The sequence below is a fragment of the Mastomys coucha genome, unplaced genomic scaffold (genome assembly GCF_008632895.1).
Source record: "Mastomys coucha isolate ucsf_1 unplaced genomic scaffold, UCSF_Mcou_1 pScaffold14, whole genome shotgun sequence".
Lineage (NCBI taxonomy): Eukaryota > Metazoa > Chordata > Mammalia > Rodentia > Muridae > Mastomys > Mastomys coucha.
Window position 1 is genome coordinate 65,297,217 of NW_022196896.1, and position 17,001 is coordinate 65,314,217.

Genomic DNA, 17,001 nt, shown 5'->3' on the forward strand with positions numbered 1-17,001 from the left:
CACCAGGAGCATTGCCCCTCCCCCAAGCCTGTCAGTCTTCGGACTAGCCAACACCAGGAGCATTGCCCTTCCCCCAAGCCTGACTGGCTTTGCAGGTGCGATTAACCAGACTGACTACTGAAGAACAGAACCTCAAGCAAGCAGCAGCTCTGCTTGGATCTAAACAATGGACTTCTTGTCGAAAAATCCCTATATACTACACAGGTTCCGAGCTTCTGCGAAACATGAATTCCGGAAATCATGTGCAAAAAAACTTTTTAATATATGTTTTTCTAAGCAAAAGTCAATGGCTTTTTTTTAAAGGACATCCTAAGGGTTCTTAGCTCTAGAACCACCACTAAGGATTGTCTAAGGATTTAAGAAAGAGAGGTTTTGTTTTTTAAGTTAAATAAAAAACAAAACCTATGTTCCCCAAACTCCAAGATGACTGCTTTTCCTATGTTTTAAAAACAGCACTCACTTTATAAGAGTGTGGACTTTTTAAAAACTAGATGGTGGAGTGAGTGAGATCAAAGAAATATATTTAAAAGGAAGACAGAATGTCAGCTATCAAACCAGAAGAGCTTACTAAATAAGAACCTGCTAGAGATCTTCAATGTTCCAAATGACTTGGGGGGACTAAGTTGAGGGGACATCATCTTGCTGTGGAGTCCTGCTTGGCCTAGAACTCATGAACATCTGCCTGCCCCTGTCTCTCAAGTGTTAAGACTTTTAAAAACACAATCTTCTTTTCATTTGTTACTCTCATTAATGAAAATGCAGCCTAAATTGGCTATGCAAACTTACCCAGACTGGTTATTAAAGGGAGATATCAATGTTACCTTTTAAAAATATTAGCACTTGACATTCTAAAGAAAGTAGCTAAGTGTCCTACACATATTAGAGTTTCTATATCCAGTCCCTGAAGGATGGATGCCTCACCTCAACAAATATTTCTTGAATTAATAATTTAAAAAAAGTTAATCTGAATGGGCTAGCATAAGACAAACAACTTCAATAGGAAGATCATACGTTAATGTAAATTATTTATAAAACATAAAGATGGAAGAACCAAAGGGAGATGGATGCAGAGGCTTAGCAACATAGTAACATGGTAACATAATAACTAATAACATAGTAACAGCTCAAATGACCAGAGCTAAAGAAAACAGAGGTTCCCACTGAGTCAAAGCTCCCCAGGACTGTGGATACAGCTCTGTGGAGGAGAGCTGGTCTAGCATGCACCAGGCCCTGGTAGATGCTAACACGAGAGCCACACAGAGGAAAAGCCAGCTAAAGCAACCCATGGGCTGGAAAACAGCTCAGCTGCAAAGAGCACCTCCTGCTCTTGCAGAGGACCTGAGTTCTATTCCCAGTGCCCACATGGCGGCTCACAACCACGTCTAATCCCAGGTGCAGGGGAGCCAAAGCTCTCTTCCAAGTCTGAGGGTGGTAGTCCTGCTATCACACGGGATGGGGTTCAACACATAAAGTTAAATCCAAAAAAACATTAACACAAAAATGAAATTCAATCTGGCAAGGATGGCACACACCTGAAATCCCAGTGGGGTGAGAGGGAGGTAAGCTTGGCCTGCATAGTGAAACTTCATTTAAAAAAAAAAATCCCCAAACAACAACAAAGTCAGAAGAATTTTAGTATCTCTAGAACTCTTGTTTCACCAATTGTAATATTTTAGTCTCTACATTTTAAATCTATGAAGAAAAAGTCAACCTAAAATGTCCAAGTTCAATTAAGTCAAGAATTTTAAAGTCTTGTAAAAATGAAAAACTAGAAATATTAAGTAGCCAAAAGGTCCTTGGAGGAGAATTCACTGGACAGGAAAGGCAGCAAGCACAAGTGTTCCCACGGGGGAAGCCCATCAGAGCAACAGTCTGCCTCTGTGTACCTAGGGGAAGGCAGAGCAGACTTAAGACAAACCCCTAGGCAGGATTGTGAACAGCCATTAATGCTGGACTCAGAGTTGGAAAGGGGTCATCTCTCTACCGCGCCATTTTTAAAACAGAAAGCTGACAAAGGTTCAAGCGTTTATCTGCCTGAACTACATGTGTACTGATCCTGTTTTGATATATGGAAGAGATGTCCATATCATTTCAATAAGCAGATTGTGCTGAGCCCCAAGCTGCTGTGCAGAGATTAAATATTTATATTTAATATATAATATATAATATATATTATATCAATAAATTGTATATCATAATTTAACAATCACAATTTAATATATTATAATTTAATGTCATAATTATATATTTAATATTGTTAATATACTTTAAATACAAATATATTAAGTATATTAATATATTAATATGCTAATAAGAATTACTATAACAATATTAGTTATATATTCTAATTTAATTTTAATTATTTCATTTTAATATAGTAATTATATTAATATATAAAATATAAATATATATTTAATTTTACTCCTTTGTCCTGCTAGATGTCCTCCTAGTGATCAAGCAACCCTCCAAATCACAGGTCTGATAGCAGGCACACAGTGAACACACCTCCCGTTCTTCCACTGCCAATCTGTACGGCGGGCTGAAGGCTTCTTTCATTTTGCAATAGATGAGGCAAATGATAATAAATACTTGGCACGTGAAGTGATTTTTTGCTTGTCAACTCTTTTAGAAGCTTTATGGTATTATCTGAAACACAGAAAGACAATTTAAGTGGCAGAAACCCCTTACCTTCCGGAAATTGATGCCAATTCTCTTTTGAAACTTAGCTCAGAACACAGGAGAAACAATCAGGCAGGCACTAAATGTGCAGTCTACAAAGGAAGTCAGTAGCGAGCACACTGGCCACCGCTCAATTTCACTTTCCTGTCTTTTTTTTTTTTTTCCTTTCTTAAAGACAGGTTGTTGATACATATAGGCCACATGTTCTCAAATCTTCCATGAAGCCATGTTCTTCCATGCCAGGCATGTATCATTGTCCTGTCTAACTTTCATTTTCTTTATGCAGTAACATTTCATCAAACTTTTTTTTTTTTTTTTGGTTTTTCGAGACAAGATTTCTCTGTATAGCCCTGGCTGTCCTGGAATTCACTCTGTAGACCAGGCTGGCCTAGACCTCAGAAATCTACCTGCCTCTACCTCCCATGCGCTGGGATTAAAGGCGTGCACCACCACTGCCCAGCTTTATCAAACTTTTATATAGAAGATATATTTCCCTAAAATAGTCATTGAAAAGGTTTAGAAGTTGACAACGCTCAGCACGTGTCAATCTAAAAGTGGTTTCAGTTTTATCTAGAGGAACTGATGAGTCACTGAACAGGGTAGGAAGTAAAAATTTCTATTAATTAGACAATAGTGCTATAAATTTTCATTCAACTGAGATTTCACCTTCTAAAGAAGGCAGTCAGCATTACAGACTCATGGCCAAAATGCCAAGAAAGATATTACATGAGGGATGGAGAGATAGGTTCAATGGCGACAGTACTGGCTGCTCTTTCAGAGGTCCTGGCTCACAGCCAACTGTAACTCCTGTCCCAGGAGATCTAACCCCTTCCTCTGGTTCCCTTGGGCATCTCTCACACGTGGTACACGGACATAATGCAGACAAAAACACCAGTATCAAACCCACAAAAATATATCACATCATACATAAAATTAAACTTGAATCTCATGTGTAAAGAATCAATAAGTTACAATATCCTATGCCACCCCAGCAATCAACAGCAGCTTGAAGGGTGCTAACTGTTAGGCATGGGGTGATGACTGTCCTAGACATACAGCAGAATCAAAAGCCCTAACACAGCCTGTCCTGTGACTCAGGCATTTCCTTTTGATGATTTTAGCTTTCACTCATTCTACAAATACCTAATTGCTTTCTGTCTTGTTCCAGAAATGGTGTGTTTGGAAATCGCCTGCCATCAAAACATAATCTAATGAAGATCACAAGGGCTGCCAGAAATGTAACCAAATGCTACGCAAAAATGTTTCTCCCAGAGCTGTGATTTGGAAGGGCAAAAGTGACCCAGGAAAACATTCATTTGCTAATTATAGAAGGAAATGCTTCATTTGCTGTGGTCTATGATTAGCACATTAGCTAGGAAAGTATTTTGGTTGGTGTGAGGAGTACACATGTAAGCACCTGCAAGGCTGAATCAGGAGGCTCACAAGTCCGAGGCCAGCCTGGGCTACATAGTTACTTCTCGAACAGCCTGTGCCAAAGAGTAAAATCTTGACACCATTAAAAGAAAATTTTAATGCAAATAGTATTTTGAAGACTAATGACGCCAGACACTGTGGTGTGCACTTTTTATCCCAAACCTCTAGAGCCTGAGGGAGGTGTCTCTCTGTGAGTTCAAGGCCAGTCTGGTCTACATAGCAAGTTCCAGGGCAGCCAGAGCTACAGAGCAAGTCACTGCCTCAAAAACCAAACAAACAAAATGATAAAGTAGCAATGCTCAATAGTATAATTTCAAGAAGTAAACATTTGTTTTAAAAAGGCTAAAAGGAGACAATAAAAAGAGTTAACAGAAATCACTGGGCAATTTCCTTTCAGCTGCATAGGTCTGAAATGGAAAATGCTACATAGTGACAAAATCCACACCATTAACCTCAGCAGAAGAGGGAGAAACACAAAACTTTAACAATGAGGACAGGTGTTGATACCAAGATGAAAGGCATCCCTGTCTGGCTCTGTTTAGAGAACAGGAAGCTGAGTCTAACACACAGATGTAGAAAGAGCCCTGGAGGGGGGGCGCACAACTCGATCAGGAGAGGCAGGACACCAGTGACCAGAATCCCCAAGGGAATGCTCAGTCAGACACTCTCCGGGTATGCACTGTAACCCAGGTTTCTTCCCTATTATCATTCAGATGCAAGAACAAGGATTGTTCCAGGCAGCTTACAGAGTCCCCAGGAGCCTTCTAAGGTCAAGCACTGGTTATATCATAAGCATGCTGAAATAAAAGTTAAAATTTATTTATTTTACAACACTTATTCATGTGTATGTGTGTATATGTGTGTAGGTCAGTGGACAATGTGGGAACGGATTCACCCTGTACACCATGTAGGACCTAGGAATTAGGCTTGGCTTTTACCCACTGAGCCATCTCGCTGGCCCAAAAGTTAAAATTTAATCCCATGTGACTGCTTTCAAAAGACACAAGTTCTTCCATACTACTGATAAAATGTATGCAACTGAAATGTAACAGTGCATGTCAAAATCAAATACAGCAATGAATAAAAGAATATTTATAATCCACCAGAATGGCAAATGTTGTGATCTTTCTTCCTGAAATGGGGAACACGTGCTAGTTGGTAAACCATTCACAAAACTCTCAGGTCCTGCTCCATACAAACTCTTGAATGTGTACACCTTTTAAAGTACCTGAGATTGTACTCAGAGCAGTCCTACTTCCATTAGTCTCTGCCCCAGCTCGGCGGAACTGTTGGACAATGGTGTTTAGCTCTGAGGAGCGCTGAGATATCCTATGTTCGGCCACTCGAAGACGTTCTTTTAGAGCGAGGAATTCTCGTTGATAAGCAATTAGTTTTTCTAGAGGCAAAATGAAAAAAGAAACCATTAATATGCTTTGTCTTTTAGTATACGTATTTACAATAAATACACTGTTCCAGCTTACAGTAGGAGGCTAGGCATGGATCCTGGACCCATTACTGCCGTTTTCCCAAACCAATGTAATTTCTAACTGTCCTTCTTCACCCCTCATCAAAAAAAAGCTTCTTTTGGTAACAGAAGGAAACTATTACAGTCAAATATGCTCAAAATACAAAAGACAAATAATAGAGAAGGAGGTCAAAAAGATGGTGAGAGCCAGCAGACCAGAGAGCCTGCTGTTAATGCCTTCTAGATGTGACAAAGATGCTTGTACCCGTGAAACCTCAATTATTATGGCTGTCTAAACGAAACCTACATAATACTACCAGTTGACGTACCAATGTGCACGGGGTTAATTTTACAAGGTCCTACACCCCTAGATAAATAACTATAGGGAGTCAATGGCTGGGGAGGGGGTAAGAGAGGATCAGTTTTCTCCAGGAATGAACTCCATGACAGGTTATCCAACCCCAAATGGTCAGCTCTAAGCACAAGATTTACAAGTGCATGGAGTCTTTGTGCTCACACATACGCACTAGGGGCATCAGGATCAGAAACACAGGTCGTCTCTTCAAAGGGAGGGAGACATACAACCTGTTTTCCACCCAGAAGCTAGGAACAGACTTGCATAATAGCCTGGTAATCTTTTCTGTGTAGCCAGACCATATCAGATCCTCCCCTAGACTCTTATCTTGAGTTTGTCTCAGTCAATCTATAGCATGATAGCCTCTCTCCCACCTCCACCCTGCTTTATCTTGAGTTTGTTCTCTATTAATCTACAGAACCTATTTTTATGGAAGATGTCATGTGCACTTTATAAAGAGTTCAAAGTAATCATGTCTCAAGCTTTGTTATACACATGAGATTGAGTTCATTATCACCATCTCTTAGTTAGGGTTTTACTGCTGTAGTCAGACACCATGACTAAGGCAACTCTTATAAAGGACAACATTTAATTGGTGCTGGCAAACAGGTTCAGAGAGACAGTCCCTTATCATCAAGGTGGGAGCATGGCAGCATCCACGTAGGCATGGTTCGCGAGGAGCTAAGATTCCACCTGGCTTCCAGGCAGCTAGGATCTTAAAACCCACGCCCACAGTGACACACTTCCTCTAACAAGGCCACACCTACTCCAACAAGGCCACACCTCCAAAAAGTGCTACTCTGTGGGCTAAACATATTCAAACCACCACACATCAGGAAACTTTTTTCCAAATTATGTGTGATAAATATAAAAAAAAAAATTAAAAATTTTAAAAAGCTACCTGAGGGCAAAGTTTGTACCAACACCACCTTGCATCAGGTTGAACTGAACTGCTTTCTTGCCTCACTCAGAAGGTTACTCCACTGACTATGGTGGTCACAGAGACTCCCGAACATTTCCTTATGAGCAACAGCAAATGAACTCAGCAAGCTGCATGCTCATATATAGAAACATGTGTATAATATATGTAACCATGAGAGGTAAAGAAGAAGAGGTCATGAGTTTTAGCAGGAGTTGAGGACAACATAGAAGAAGGAGGTGTTGAAAAGGATATAAATACAGTATTGTACATAACATTCTAAAAAAACTTAAATATAAAAATTATCTGTATGCAAGTGCTTTCAAAACTTAAAGAAGTATGCTTGTAAAAAAAAAAAAGCTAACAGAACTTCAGGAACAGATACATTTCATCAATATCTTGCAAGGAAACACTCACTGCACTAGAACTGGAAATCAAAATGGGTTCTTGTTTGTGGGACAACAGTGCCCCAACTAATTCTGCTCTTAGTAAGCATGCCAGCACTATACTGTGCTATACAGTGAAGCCCTGTCGGAAGGAAGGAAGAGGATGACGACACACACTCTGTAAAGCTGGGGCTAAGGCCAGGGAAGGCACTGCTTACTGTTCTTCCTTCAGGTACACACAGCAAACTCTCAAGAAGTCTATGACAGGGTAATTAGCCAGCACAATCTCCCCCACTCCCACTTCCAACACCAAGAGGCCAAACCACGTAAGCTGTTGCATCCCCTTCCCAAGCCTGATGCAGGAGGACAGAAATCATACAGTACTGGGCCCAGGAGAGGCTTGTGAGAAAGTTCACGGTGTCCTGTTTACTGACATCGGTGAAGATGACGTGGTTTATCTGCACCCTGCATTTCTTGCGCAGGCACTGCTCTGTGTTAACTCCTGAGACAACAAACACCAAGACACCATTTATAAACACAAAACTAGAAAAAAGCTAAACATGGTGATAGGACCTGAGGTCCCGGCTTCTCACAGAAGACAGAAGCAGGAGGTTCACTGGAGGCCAGAAATTCAAAACCAGTCTGACACCAGAGTAAGACCTCAGCTCAAAACAGAACCATCAACAACAATGTGTGATGATTATCACGGGAGACAAGATTTACGGGAGACAAGATTTACGGACAACTACCAACGTCAGTTGGGGGGTTAGCGGAAAGATAGAAATCACCTCTTATCCCTGAATGGGAAAACCCAGGCTTGTAAAACAATTTTCCTCTAACCTAAATAACTATACAAGTCAACACTTTTCAAAATGACAGCTGGGGAAGGAAGGCTTATGTGCATTCTAAAGTTTATCTGGAACAAGAGTACTTTTTAAAGAGTCTGGAAAACAATATGGAGAGCGTGGTCTGATATCAGATGCTATCCTAAGGGTACAGATGTGTGCGTCCCTGAGTCTGGAGACTGCAACAAGCCGGGTCAGCCACAGAATTGCCCAAACCAGCAATCTGATCGCAGCAAGCACAGTAACATCTCCCCTGTAAGACCCAGGCAGTGCCTACACATTAATTTTTGAGTACCAGTTAGCCCTAAAAGGAACCAGAATTCAAGTCCCAAGTAATGACAGAAGGAAAGAACCAACTCCACAAAGTTGTCCTCTGGCTTCCACAAGCAAACTGGCCTCCACACTGCCCACACAGACACACAATAATACATTTTTCCTCCCGAAAAATAAAATGACAGGACATTGACAAAAAGATATAAAGCTGCATAAAAAAAAAAAAAACCCTCTCACTAGCTACATGGGGTAATTTAAGTAACAAAACTAAACTATTGGTTGTAACAGATTATAACCCATTGAATAAAACTAGAATCAAAGAGCTCATATCAATAATAGACTATAACCTCTCAGATGAGGGGCAGGGGATCTTACAGGAGAATGCCAGTTACCAACAGTCAGAGGGAAAACCAACAGCAGAGGGTAGTTACTGAGTCAGGTAAGAAACAAACATGGATACTCTAACAACCAGGTACAAGTCTGGTAAGAAATGAGGCATTTACATCATCTCAAAGTATCTCCCCACCAACTACTCATTTTACACAGGGAAAAATGCTAATTTGAGAGTGGAAAAACTTGGCAGACATCCCTTAAGGGAATGGCCACAGTCCACACCGGCAATAACAGGACTGCTACCAACCAGCACCTCCCTAGATCCACTGAGAACAAGGCTCATTACATGATGCTCCTGCCAAGACCGCGTAATCTCAGTCTAATCTGGAGGAAACAGAAGACTCCACAAAACCAAGACAATGCACAAGGCACATAGCATGTACCTCAAACAATGTGGAAGGTCATCAAGATGAAGACCAGGGAGATGCCCAAGACTAAAAGACATGGAGTCTAAATGCCAGAACAGTAGCACAATCCTGAATGGATCCTGAATGAGATTAAAGAGCGCAAACTAAGAAGGTATCAGGACCATTGTCAGAAAATCATAGAAGAGACTGAGGGGAGGGGGAGGGGTGCTCATGCTTTTTAGGAAATCAGCACAGAAAAATCACACTTCCTGAACACTGCTCTCAGTCCAAAAGTCTATGGTGAGGAAAGGCTCCAGGTAGGCCCCATCCTAGTGGCTCACACGCTCTTTGCTTTTGAATCTACCCTTCCATACTAAGGGGTTCCCTATACGATACATGATCTAGAAAGCCGAGAACTTTCTACAAGTTTTTACAACACCTTTAGAATTTGTCCTATTTATGTCCCAGAAACGTAGTTCAAACTTTTAACACAAAAGCTCCTCTAAATGTTCATACAACCCCCATTTTCATCATCTGCAGTGAAATCCCCGTATCTGCTTTGTTTTCTATCATTTGCATCCATCAGGGACCATGGCAGGAAGCTGAGGGTGTCTCATGCCACCCTCTTCCTAAGTGGGCACCTGGATCTGCTTACTGCTTTGTTCCATTATCAGGGGGATCTAAAGTGTAAAAACTCCAAAGCATGATATTGCTGATGCTTAATCCTTTTATGTGACTTAATAATTTAAAATAAGTTTAGACCCACTGTAGGAAAAGAAAAACCTGATGCATAATATAAATGGGCAACAGTATGTATGTCAAAAATAGAAAAGAAATTTAAAGTTTTTAAAGGAACCTCTATTTAACAAGATAAGAGGTTTAGTAGTGAATTTTGTGAATGGAAAGTTAACAAAAATTACACCCATATTTTGTTTGTTTTTTTTTTAAGTAAAAATTTATCAAACTAAAATTCTGGTTGGAAAGAATGTTGGTTACTTGCTTGTCCCTGAATGAAAAATAAAATAAAATAAATAAAGGAGGACATGACCGCTCCCAAAGTACAGAGAGTTTTATTGTAGAACAAGGGAGAGTTCAGACTGACCATGGCCGGCAGAGTAAACTGGACCATGAGAGGAGTGAGAGGGATAGAGAGCAAGAGAGGAGCCAGGGAACAAGAGGGGCAGCCTGCGTTAAGAGACCTGGGTTAAGAGCCTGGGTAAAGTAGATAAAATGGCTGAGTTATATAGGGATCAGACTTGGGGTGAGAAGTGGAAGCCTAGCCCCTAGGGGTGGAGGTTAGAGTGATAGGGAAGTGCTGGGAGGAGGTACTGAGGGATGCTGGGAGAGCCCACGGGTACTGAGTGAGACCAGCCTTGGGTTTGAGACCTAAAAGTCCCTCTATGTTCTACCTGCCACTCTGTATACACACACACACACACACACACACACACACACACAGAGAGAGAAAGAGAGAGAGAGAGAGAGAGAGAGAGAGAGATGAACAACTCAGAAACATTACTCTTAAGCTTACAGCTTAATTTTCAGGATCCCACTGACTCTGAGAGATAATTATATTTCACTTTATTAAAAAAGAATTCGCATTGGTGGTTCTTTACACAGCTGACTTAAAACTGAAAGACAGGCCTCTGGAAGAAACTGGAGGCAATTCCCATTGACAAAGTTCTAAAACAGGCTGAGAGAAGGGGAGGGAGCAGAGGGAGAGGGGAGGGGAAGGAGAGGAAGGAAGAGAGGAAGAGGATCGGAGAGAGGTGAGAATAAAGAGACCCCGGGTTCCAAAGGCAGTTTGGGGAGCTAAAGCACACTATAAGAGAATCCAAATGGGAAGCGTAAATGTGTGTATTTAACAGGCCCTCCTCCGGAGCTGCTTTGTCTAAAAGACCCCTCACAGGCCCACAACGCACTAGGAGAAAAGATTAAAACCTACCCCGACTAGTCAGATCAGATCCCAGTTTGATTCCGCCTCTGTCTAAAGAGCAGGGATGCCTTTCTCTTCAAGACTGAAGGTACAAAGATAAACATCTCTGTCCTCCACGGGCACCACTCTGAGTTGGAGGAACGGCATGCTTGGCACAACAGACCAACCTAGATAAGGGTCTTAGGCAAACAGCGAGCCCACACTGGTGGAGAGGAAACTTAGAAAAACCAGATTGGTCCGATTTAAGCAATAACAACACTAACAACTTCAGACCACCTTAGGGGAGCAGATCTACAGCAAGGAGACCATATCTTGACCAGAACTGCTTTAACTGTGCATGCTCCAGTTCCCTGTCCAATCCTCCCCTATTTAAACCCAAAGCCCATGTCCGGACCCTGACGATGACCTTGGGGTCACTAGACCTTTTATCTGTTTCTCTTCCCAGTGTGGCCACTAATGATGTTTTGTTTCTACTTTCTGCCCTCCATGTTTTACTGGCATATACTGGGATGACCAACTGGCCAAGCAGGCTAGGCTGTTAGAGCTGAGGAAGTCCTGACTTTTGCCCTAAAAGTCCAGTTACAAACAACCTCTCCCTAGAACTGGCAGGCAAGCTCATTAAAATGCCAGCTGTCTCTACTTCCTCAACATCAACTTCCACATGAGACAGCTGGAAGGGCTGTGAAATCCAGAATCGCAGACTCTTTCCAGAAATGCCAGTTCTCTAAGTGAGAGGGAAGGCCTGAGATTTGCTGAGGTTTTCCACTGTCATGTGGAAGCTGGAGGGCCACAGACCACCCACTCAGAAGAGACCAACACTGTCCTAGAACTTAGATCCAAAAAGCCTAGTGTATGGAGTGAGCTCTTCTCCAAGCTCCTCCTTTACCTCCTTCCTGTTACCCATGGGAACACACAGGCAGAAACTGACTAAAACTAAAATGTGTCAGGCCATAAAGCGCAAGATGGCGCAGGGAGGTGCTCTGAGACTATCTGGTACACAACTATGTCAAAGGTGTCTTCTAAGGGTTCCACTGAATTACCCCGGGAGACACCTGGAGCATCCATCACATCAACAGGAACTCTGAAAAGACTCAGCCAAGCTCACGAGGAAAAGTGGGGCTTGCAGTGCATGTGATCAGACACGTTCTAAACTTAAAACAGAGACTGAGACTAACTCATTTCCGATTTCTCTATATCCCAGAACAAGATCCTTATTAGGATGTGTCATGACCAGAAAAGCTTGGGCACACAACTGTCCTTTCTGTCCAGCACCCCTTAGGTAGCACTGTTAACAGGGCAATTTAAAACTGCATTCGGGTATAGGTTTGGTAAGTGGCTAAAAAGGAAAACTAATACTAATCTTGTATGGAGCTACAAGACTAATTTCCTTAGAAATGCATTCTTAATCTAAATAGATTTGCTCGACATCCTTGGGAAGAAGCTTTATATTTTTCATAATTTCATTTGAAGACCTAAATTCTGTTATCATAGTGAAACCGGAGGGAGGGGGAGTTGCATAACCTAAGAGGGTATTCATTTTAGTAGACTCAGCTTCCTTACAAAGAGAGACAGACAGACAGTATGGAGCTGGAAAGATGGCTCAGTGGTTGAGAGCACAGAGATCTTCCCAGCACCCACATTAACAGTCTACAATCATCTAAAACTCCCATCTATTTACTGAAAATACCTGTTTCTAGTTGTGGTGTGGCTCAGCCCTTAACAACATACCTTTAATTCCTCTGGCTGGATATACAGATGTGCCCTTAGTACTCACCTTTAATCCCAAACAATGAAGGAAAAGTTAGTTTATAGAAGGAAGTAGTCATGTTTGAAAATGATGTCTGATTGAGTGACTGACAAAGTGACTGATCAGAGAAAGATTTGACAGAATAGGATATGCTCAACTTTCATGAAAAGAGAAAGGAAGATGCAGGCAGTTTTAGCATGAGAGTTTTACAGAGATAGGATTAAGAGAGAATAAGCTAGACACAGGTGAAATTAGGATGAGCCAGAAAATAAGAAGAAGCCAAAAGATTAGAACAGATTGCCAGAATTAGTTTGAGGCCAACCAGAGCAAAAAGTCAGAGGCTGAGAGAGAAGCCAGATCAAATCAAAGGAGCTTGCAAAGGAGTTTGAGCCAGAACAGTTGAGTTGAGCCAACCAGCCAGAGCTCAGAAAGAACTAGAAAGGGCGAGCTTATTCAGCAGCAAGTCACAGAGGCTGAAAACATTCTAGGCCTAGATTGTACAGAGGCTAGAAGCTTCCAGGACTAGGCCTAGGTTAGCAGACTGAGGCAGTAAGCCTCCCAGACAATAATTTCAACAAGAGAATAAAAGTTACTTTTACAGAGGGTAGGTATGAAGGGAGGACAAATGACTGGGATTGGGACATATACTGTGAAATGCACAAAGAATAAATAAAAAACAAAATATTTTTAAAGGATAAAATTGAGACTGAGAATTACCATTTGAGTTCACCAGACTCTTTATAAATCCAAGATAATGCAGCAAGTTCTAAGATGACTTGGTGATCCTCGCCATCCTGGGGTGCCTAGCCCAGCACAAGCCCCTCACCTTGAGTGTGAGAAGGAAAAAGTTTTGTTCTCAGGAACAGAATACATGATAAAGCAGATAGATGGGTCTCACCTCTAGGAAAATGGATTATATAAGACTGTCTTGCTAGCAAATGTCCTCTCTATAAAGACCCCCTCCATCTCCACCCTAAGCTGGCTTTAAAGAAACAAGAAGCTAAACTTCAAGGCCCAAGAGCTCAGAGCTACCTCCAGCCAAGAGCTAATAGGAGACTTGGCTTCATACCTACAACCAAAGAAGAATGAATTCAGCCAACAACCTCAAAGATTCTGGACACAAATTCTTCCATAGGCAAGTCTCAAGATGGTGGTACAGGTAGATGGCACCTTCCATTCAGATTTCTGAGGCACCTCCCCACACATACACCCCAGAGAGTATCCTGGTCCACAGACACTGAGATCATACGGTGAGTGCCACTGTTAGCCATAAGAGCTGTGGCAATTTGTAAAGCATATAAATTTATAATGCATCAACAGACAACACTAAAAGACAATTATTGACTTTATTATGAAGTTGTCCATAAAGACACAGTCTTAGAATGTGAATTTGCAGTTGAAGGACTTTTTCTGAGATCAAGAAGCCTGTAAAAGATACACGTTCTATACTTGCTATGTACCATTAAAGGCCTGGTGTTATAAACAATAATTCTCTGGCAAGCAGAAGGCACAGAGTGAAGTCCTTGGAACCCAGGGAATAACAGACTGATGTCTAAATGTCTATTTACCTCATCTGTTCTATATGGGGACTAGAAAAGGCAGCAACTTGGGGCATCAACAGGCACACAAAAAAGCAACAACAACAACAACAAGTCCACAGGGCTGGAGGGATGCTCAGCAATGAAGAGCACTTGCTGTTCTTACAGAGGAGCAGAGTTGGGTTCCCAGCACCCATGTCAGATGATAGCAATCACCTATAACTCCATTCCAAGGGATCTGACATCCTCTTCTGGCCTTTGCTGGTGCAACACCCATGAAGGAAGGGGAAGGGGTAGGGGCACTGGGGAGGAGGAGGGGAGGGAGATGTTGGGCTCACTACAGCCAAGGGCTACAAGCCACACAGGAAGCTTACAGATGAGTACTATTCTACTCTAGCCACACACACCTCAAGAACAATCCTGACCCCATTCTCACCCCCACCCCATCAATTATAGCCAAATCTAAAGTTCCACTATGTCACAAGGTCCTGGTCACATGAACACACGGGATATACTTCATACAACTCAGGGTTGAGGGCTTTTTACCCTATGCCAACTATAAGATCTCCCCAATGAGGGAGTCAGTGGAGACTACATGGAAGGATAACAGGGCACTTCTTCCCATCGGGGAGTGTCCACAGAAGCCTTCTGGAGAAGTGCCCACCTGCCCACACAGGAGTGTCTCCCTGCTGGGAATCAAAGGCCATGATTCCTAGATTCCCACCCACCCATCCCTACCTGGCAATAAGGAGCCTGGTTTCAGCTCCCAGAAATTCCTTGGGCCTCGTATATCTGCAGCTGGAACTACACATCGGTGGCATAGCAGTGCTTAGTGTTAGGTCTCAAACCTAGGACAAATGCTAAGGTGCTTATTACCATATGATGGCAGACTCTGGCCTTCAGGTTCTCCCAGCATCCCTCGCAGTCCCTATCCTTGTGTCCTTGTGGCTGGCATACCCCACCCGTACGTATCCCAATCTTCTGCGACCCAGGGACAGGGCTGGGCTGCCCTTCCCCAAGTGGCTCTTCCCTATATAATCCAGCCATTTTGGCTACTCTGGTCCTTTCCATCTCTTGGTCTCTTTGTCTTCCCTCCTTCCTCCCCTCCCCCACACCTTCACATGGCGTAGCTCAGTCGGCTGGTCATGTCTACTCCAGACTCTTCCAGATGCCTCTGGCTGTCTTCTCCCTTGTATCTACAATGAGCCTTCTCCTCCACGGTACTCAGGAGCAGTCATATTCTCCTTTTTATCTCTTTCTTTCCGTTCACCTAGCACTCCTCATCCATTTGCCTCCCTTAACCCTTCAGTCCTCATCAGCTCTGGAATCCACTGGCTGACCTTGATGCCCTGCCAACTTTCTCCTCTACAAAGATGCAGCTACAAACCCTTAAAAGGCTCCTGCTGACCTTTCTGAAATGACTTCGGCACCATTCCTTGCTGCAACTTGGCCAAACTACTCAGAATTCTCCAAACACACTCAACAGCTACAATGTAGGACCATCCTCCCAGCCAAACCATCTTTGTCTTCAGTTTGGTTGGGCCTGATCCCCCATCACCACCACCCAAAATCATCCCAGCTGGGCTTGTTTACTGTTGACCGTCTCTCATGGATGGAGGGACAGGAAGGGTAATGAGACAATCACCTGAGTATCCAGCCACCCCTTGCAGTGGTGTGTAATTCTGCCCTAATTTCACAGGGTCTGGGAGAGTGGGGGTGGGGCAAAGATATAGGTAAGGAAGCATAAGGAGGGTGTGTTACATCTACACAATGGGGAGGCCCGTATCCCTGCTGGGCACAGACTTCCCAGCATGGCTGCTTTAATCTCACTTCCTTTCTTGTCCGTAACCCTTGACCCACTGTTCTGTAAGGAAGGCTAATACATTTTCTGGTCCCCTTAGGTGACCTCTGAGAACTGTACCTCCGTTTGTTAAGACCTTAGAAGGAGGGGTACATGTTGTTCATGTGTCCCCAGGGAAGGAACTTTAGCGACAGACGGCATTGCACCCTTAGTTCAGCCAACTACACGCGGTCCACCATCATCCTTCCTTCGTTTCCTGAAACTTTGTCTAGCTCTAAGTCTCGGGCTAGATCTTGGAAGTTACAGTTCATCTTGGGAACGCCCACTGACAAAACTTCACAGTTAAATAGGGAAAAGAGCTAGGCCTAATTATGCTATAGTGCCTTAGATACAAAGTAGCTAGATTGACAACAAAGGTCTGAGAGCTTCACAACCACGCAATTGGGGGGAGAGGGAGTGTCTCAGCAAAGCAAGAAAAAAGTCTAGAGGAAAACGGTGCAGGCTGCAAGAACTGAACTGCAGTAGAATTGTTCAGGGCACACCTAGGCCCTCTAGTAGGGGGTCAGACAGAATAAACCAAGGGTTACAGGTCCATTAGAGACAATGCCAAGGCTTTTGGGGGGTGGGATGATGATGATGATGATGATGATGATAAGAATGATGACGACAACGATGATGATGATGATGATGATGATGATGATAAAATAATAATAATAATAATAATAATAATAAAGCTTATGCTTAGTTAAACCACACAGCTCATAGAATTAACTCAGGTACAAGCAGCTATTTAAAGTCTCACACCAGTTCCCAGATGCCAGCTAAGAGCTAGCCATGCAGGTGGGCTTTCTAATGCCAAGTCCCAGGTCAACTATGCCAGCTC

General features: G+C 42.7%; 1 protein-coding gene across 6 annotated transcripts in view; it reads right to left on the minus strand.

The window, feature by feature from the left end:
• Positions 1 to 17,001, minus strand: part of Mgat4a (alpha-1,3-mannosyl-glycoprotein 4-beta-N-acetylglucosaminyltransferase A) — a 129,372-nt gene that overhangs the window by 60,218 nt on the left and 52,153 nt on the right. For all 6 annotated transcript variants that reach the window (XM_031367229.1, XM_031367230.1, XM_031367231.1 and 3 more), the window contains 2 exons: positions 5,342 to 5,509; positions 2,506 to 2,646 (listed from right to left, as the gene is read on the minus strand). In XM_031367229.1, the coding sequence (XP_031223089.1) occupies positions 2,506 to 2,646; positions 5,342 to 5,509 (309 nt within the window). The remainder of the gene's footprint in view (positions 1 to 2,505; positions 2,647 to 5,341; positions 5,510 to 17,001) is intronic.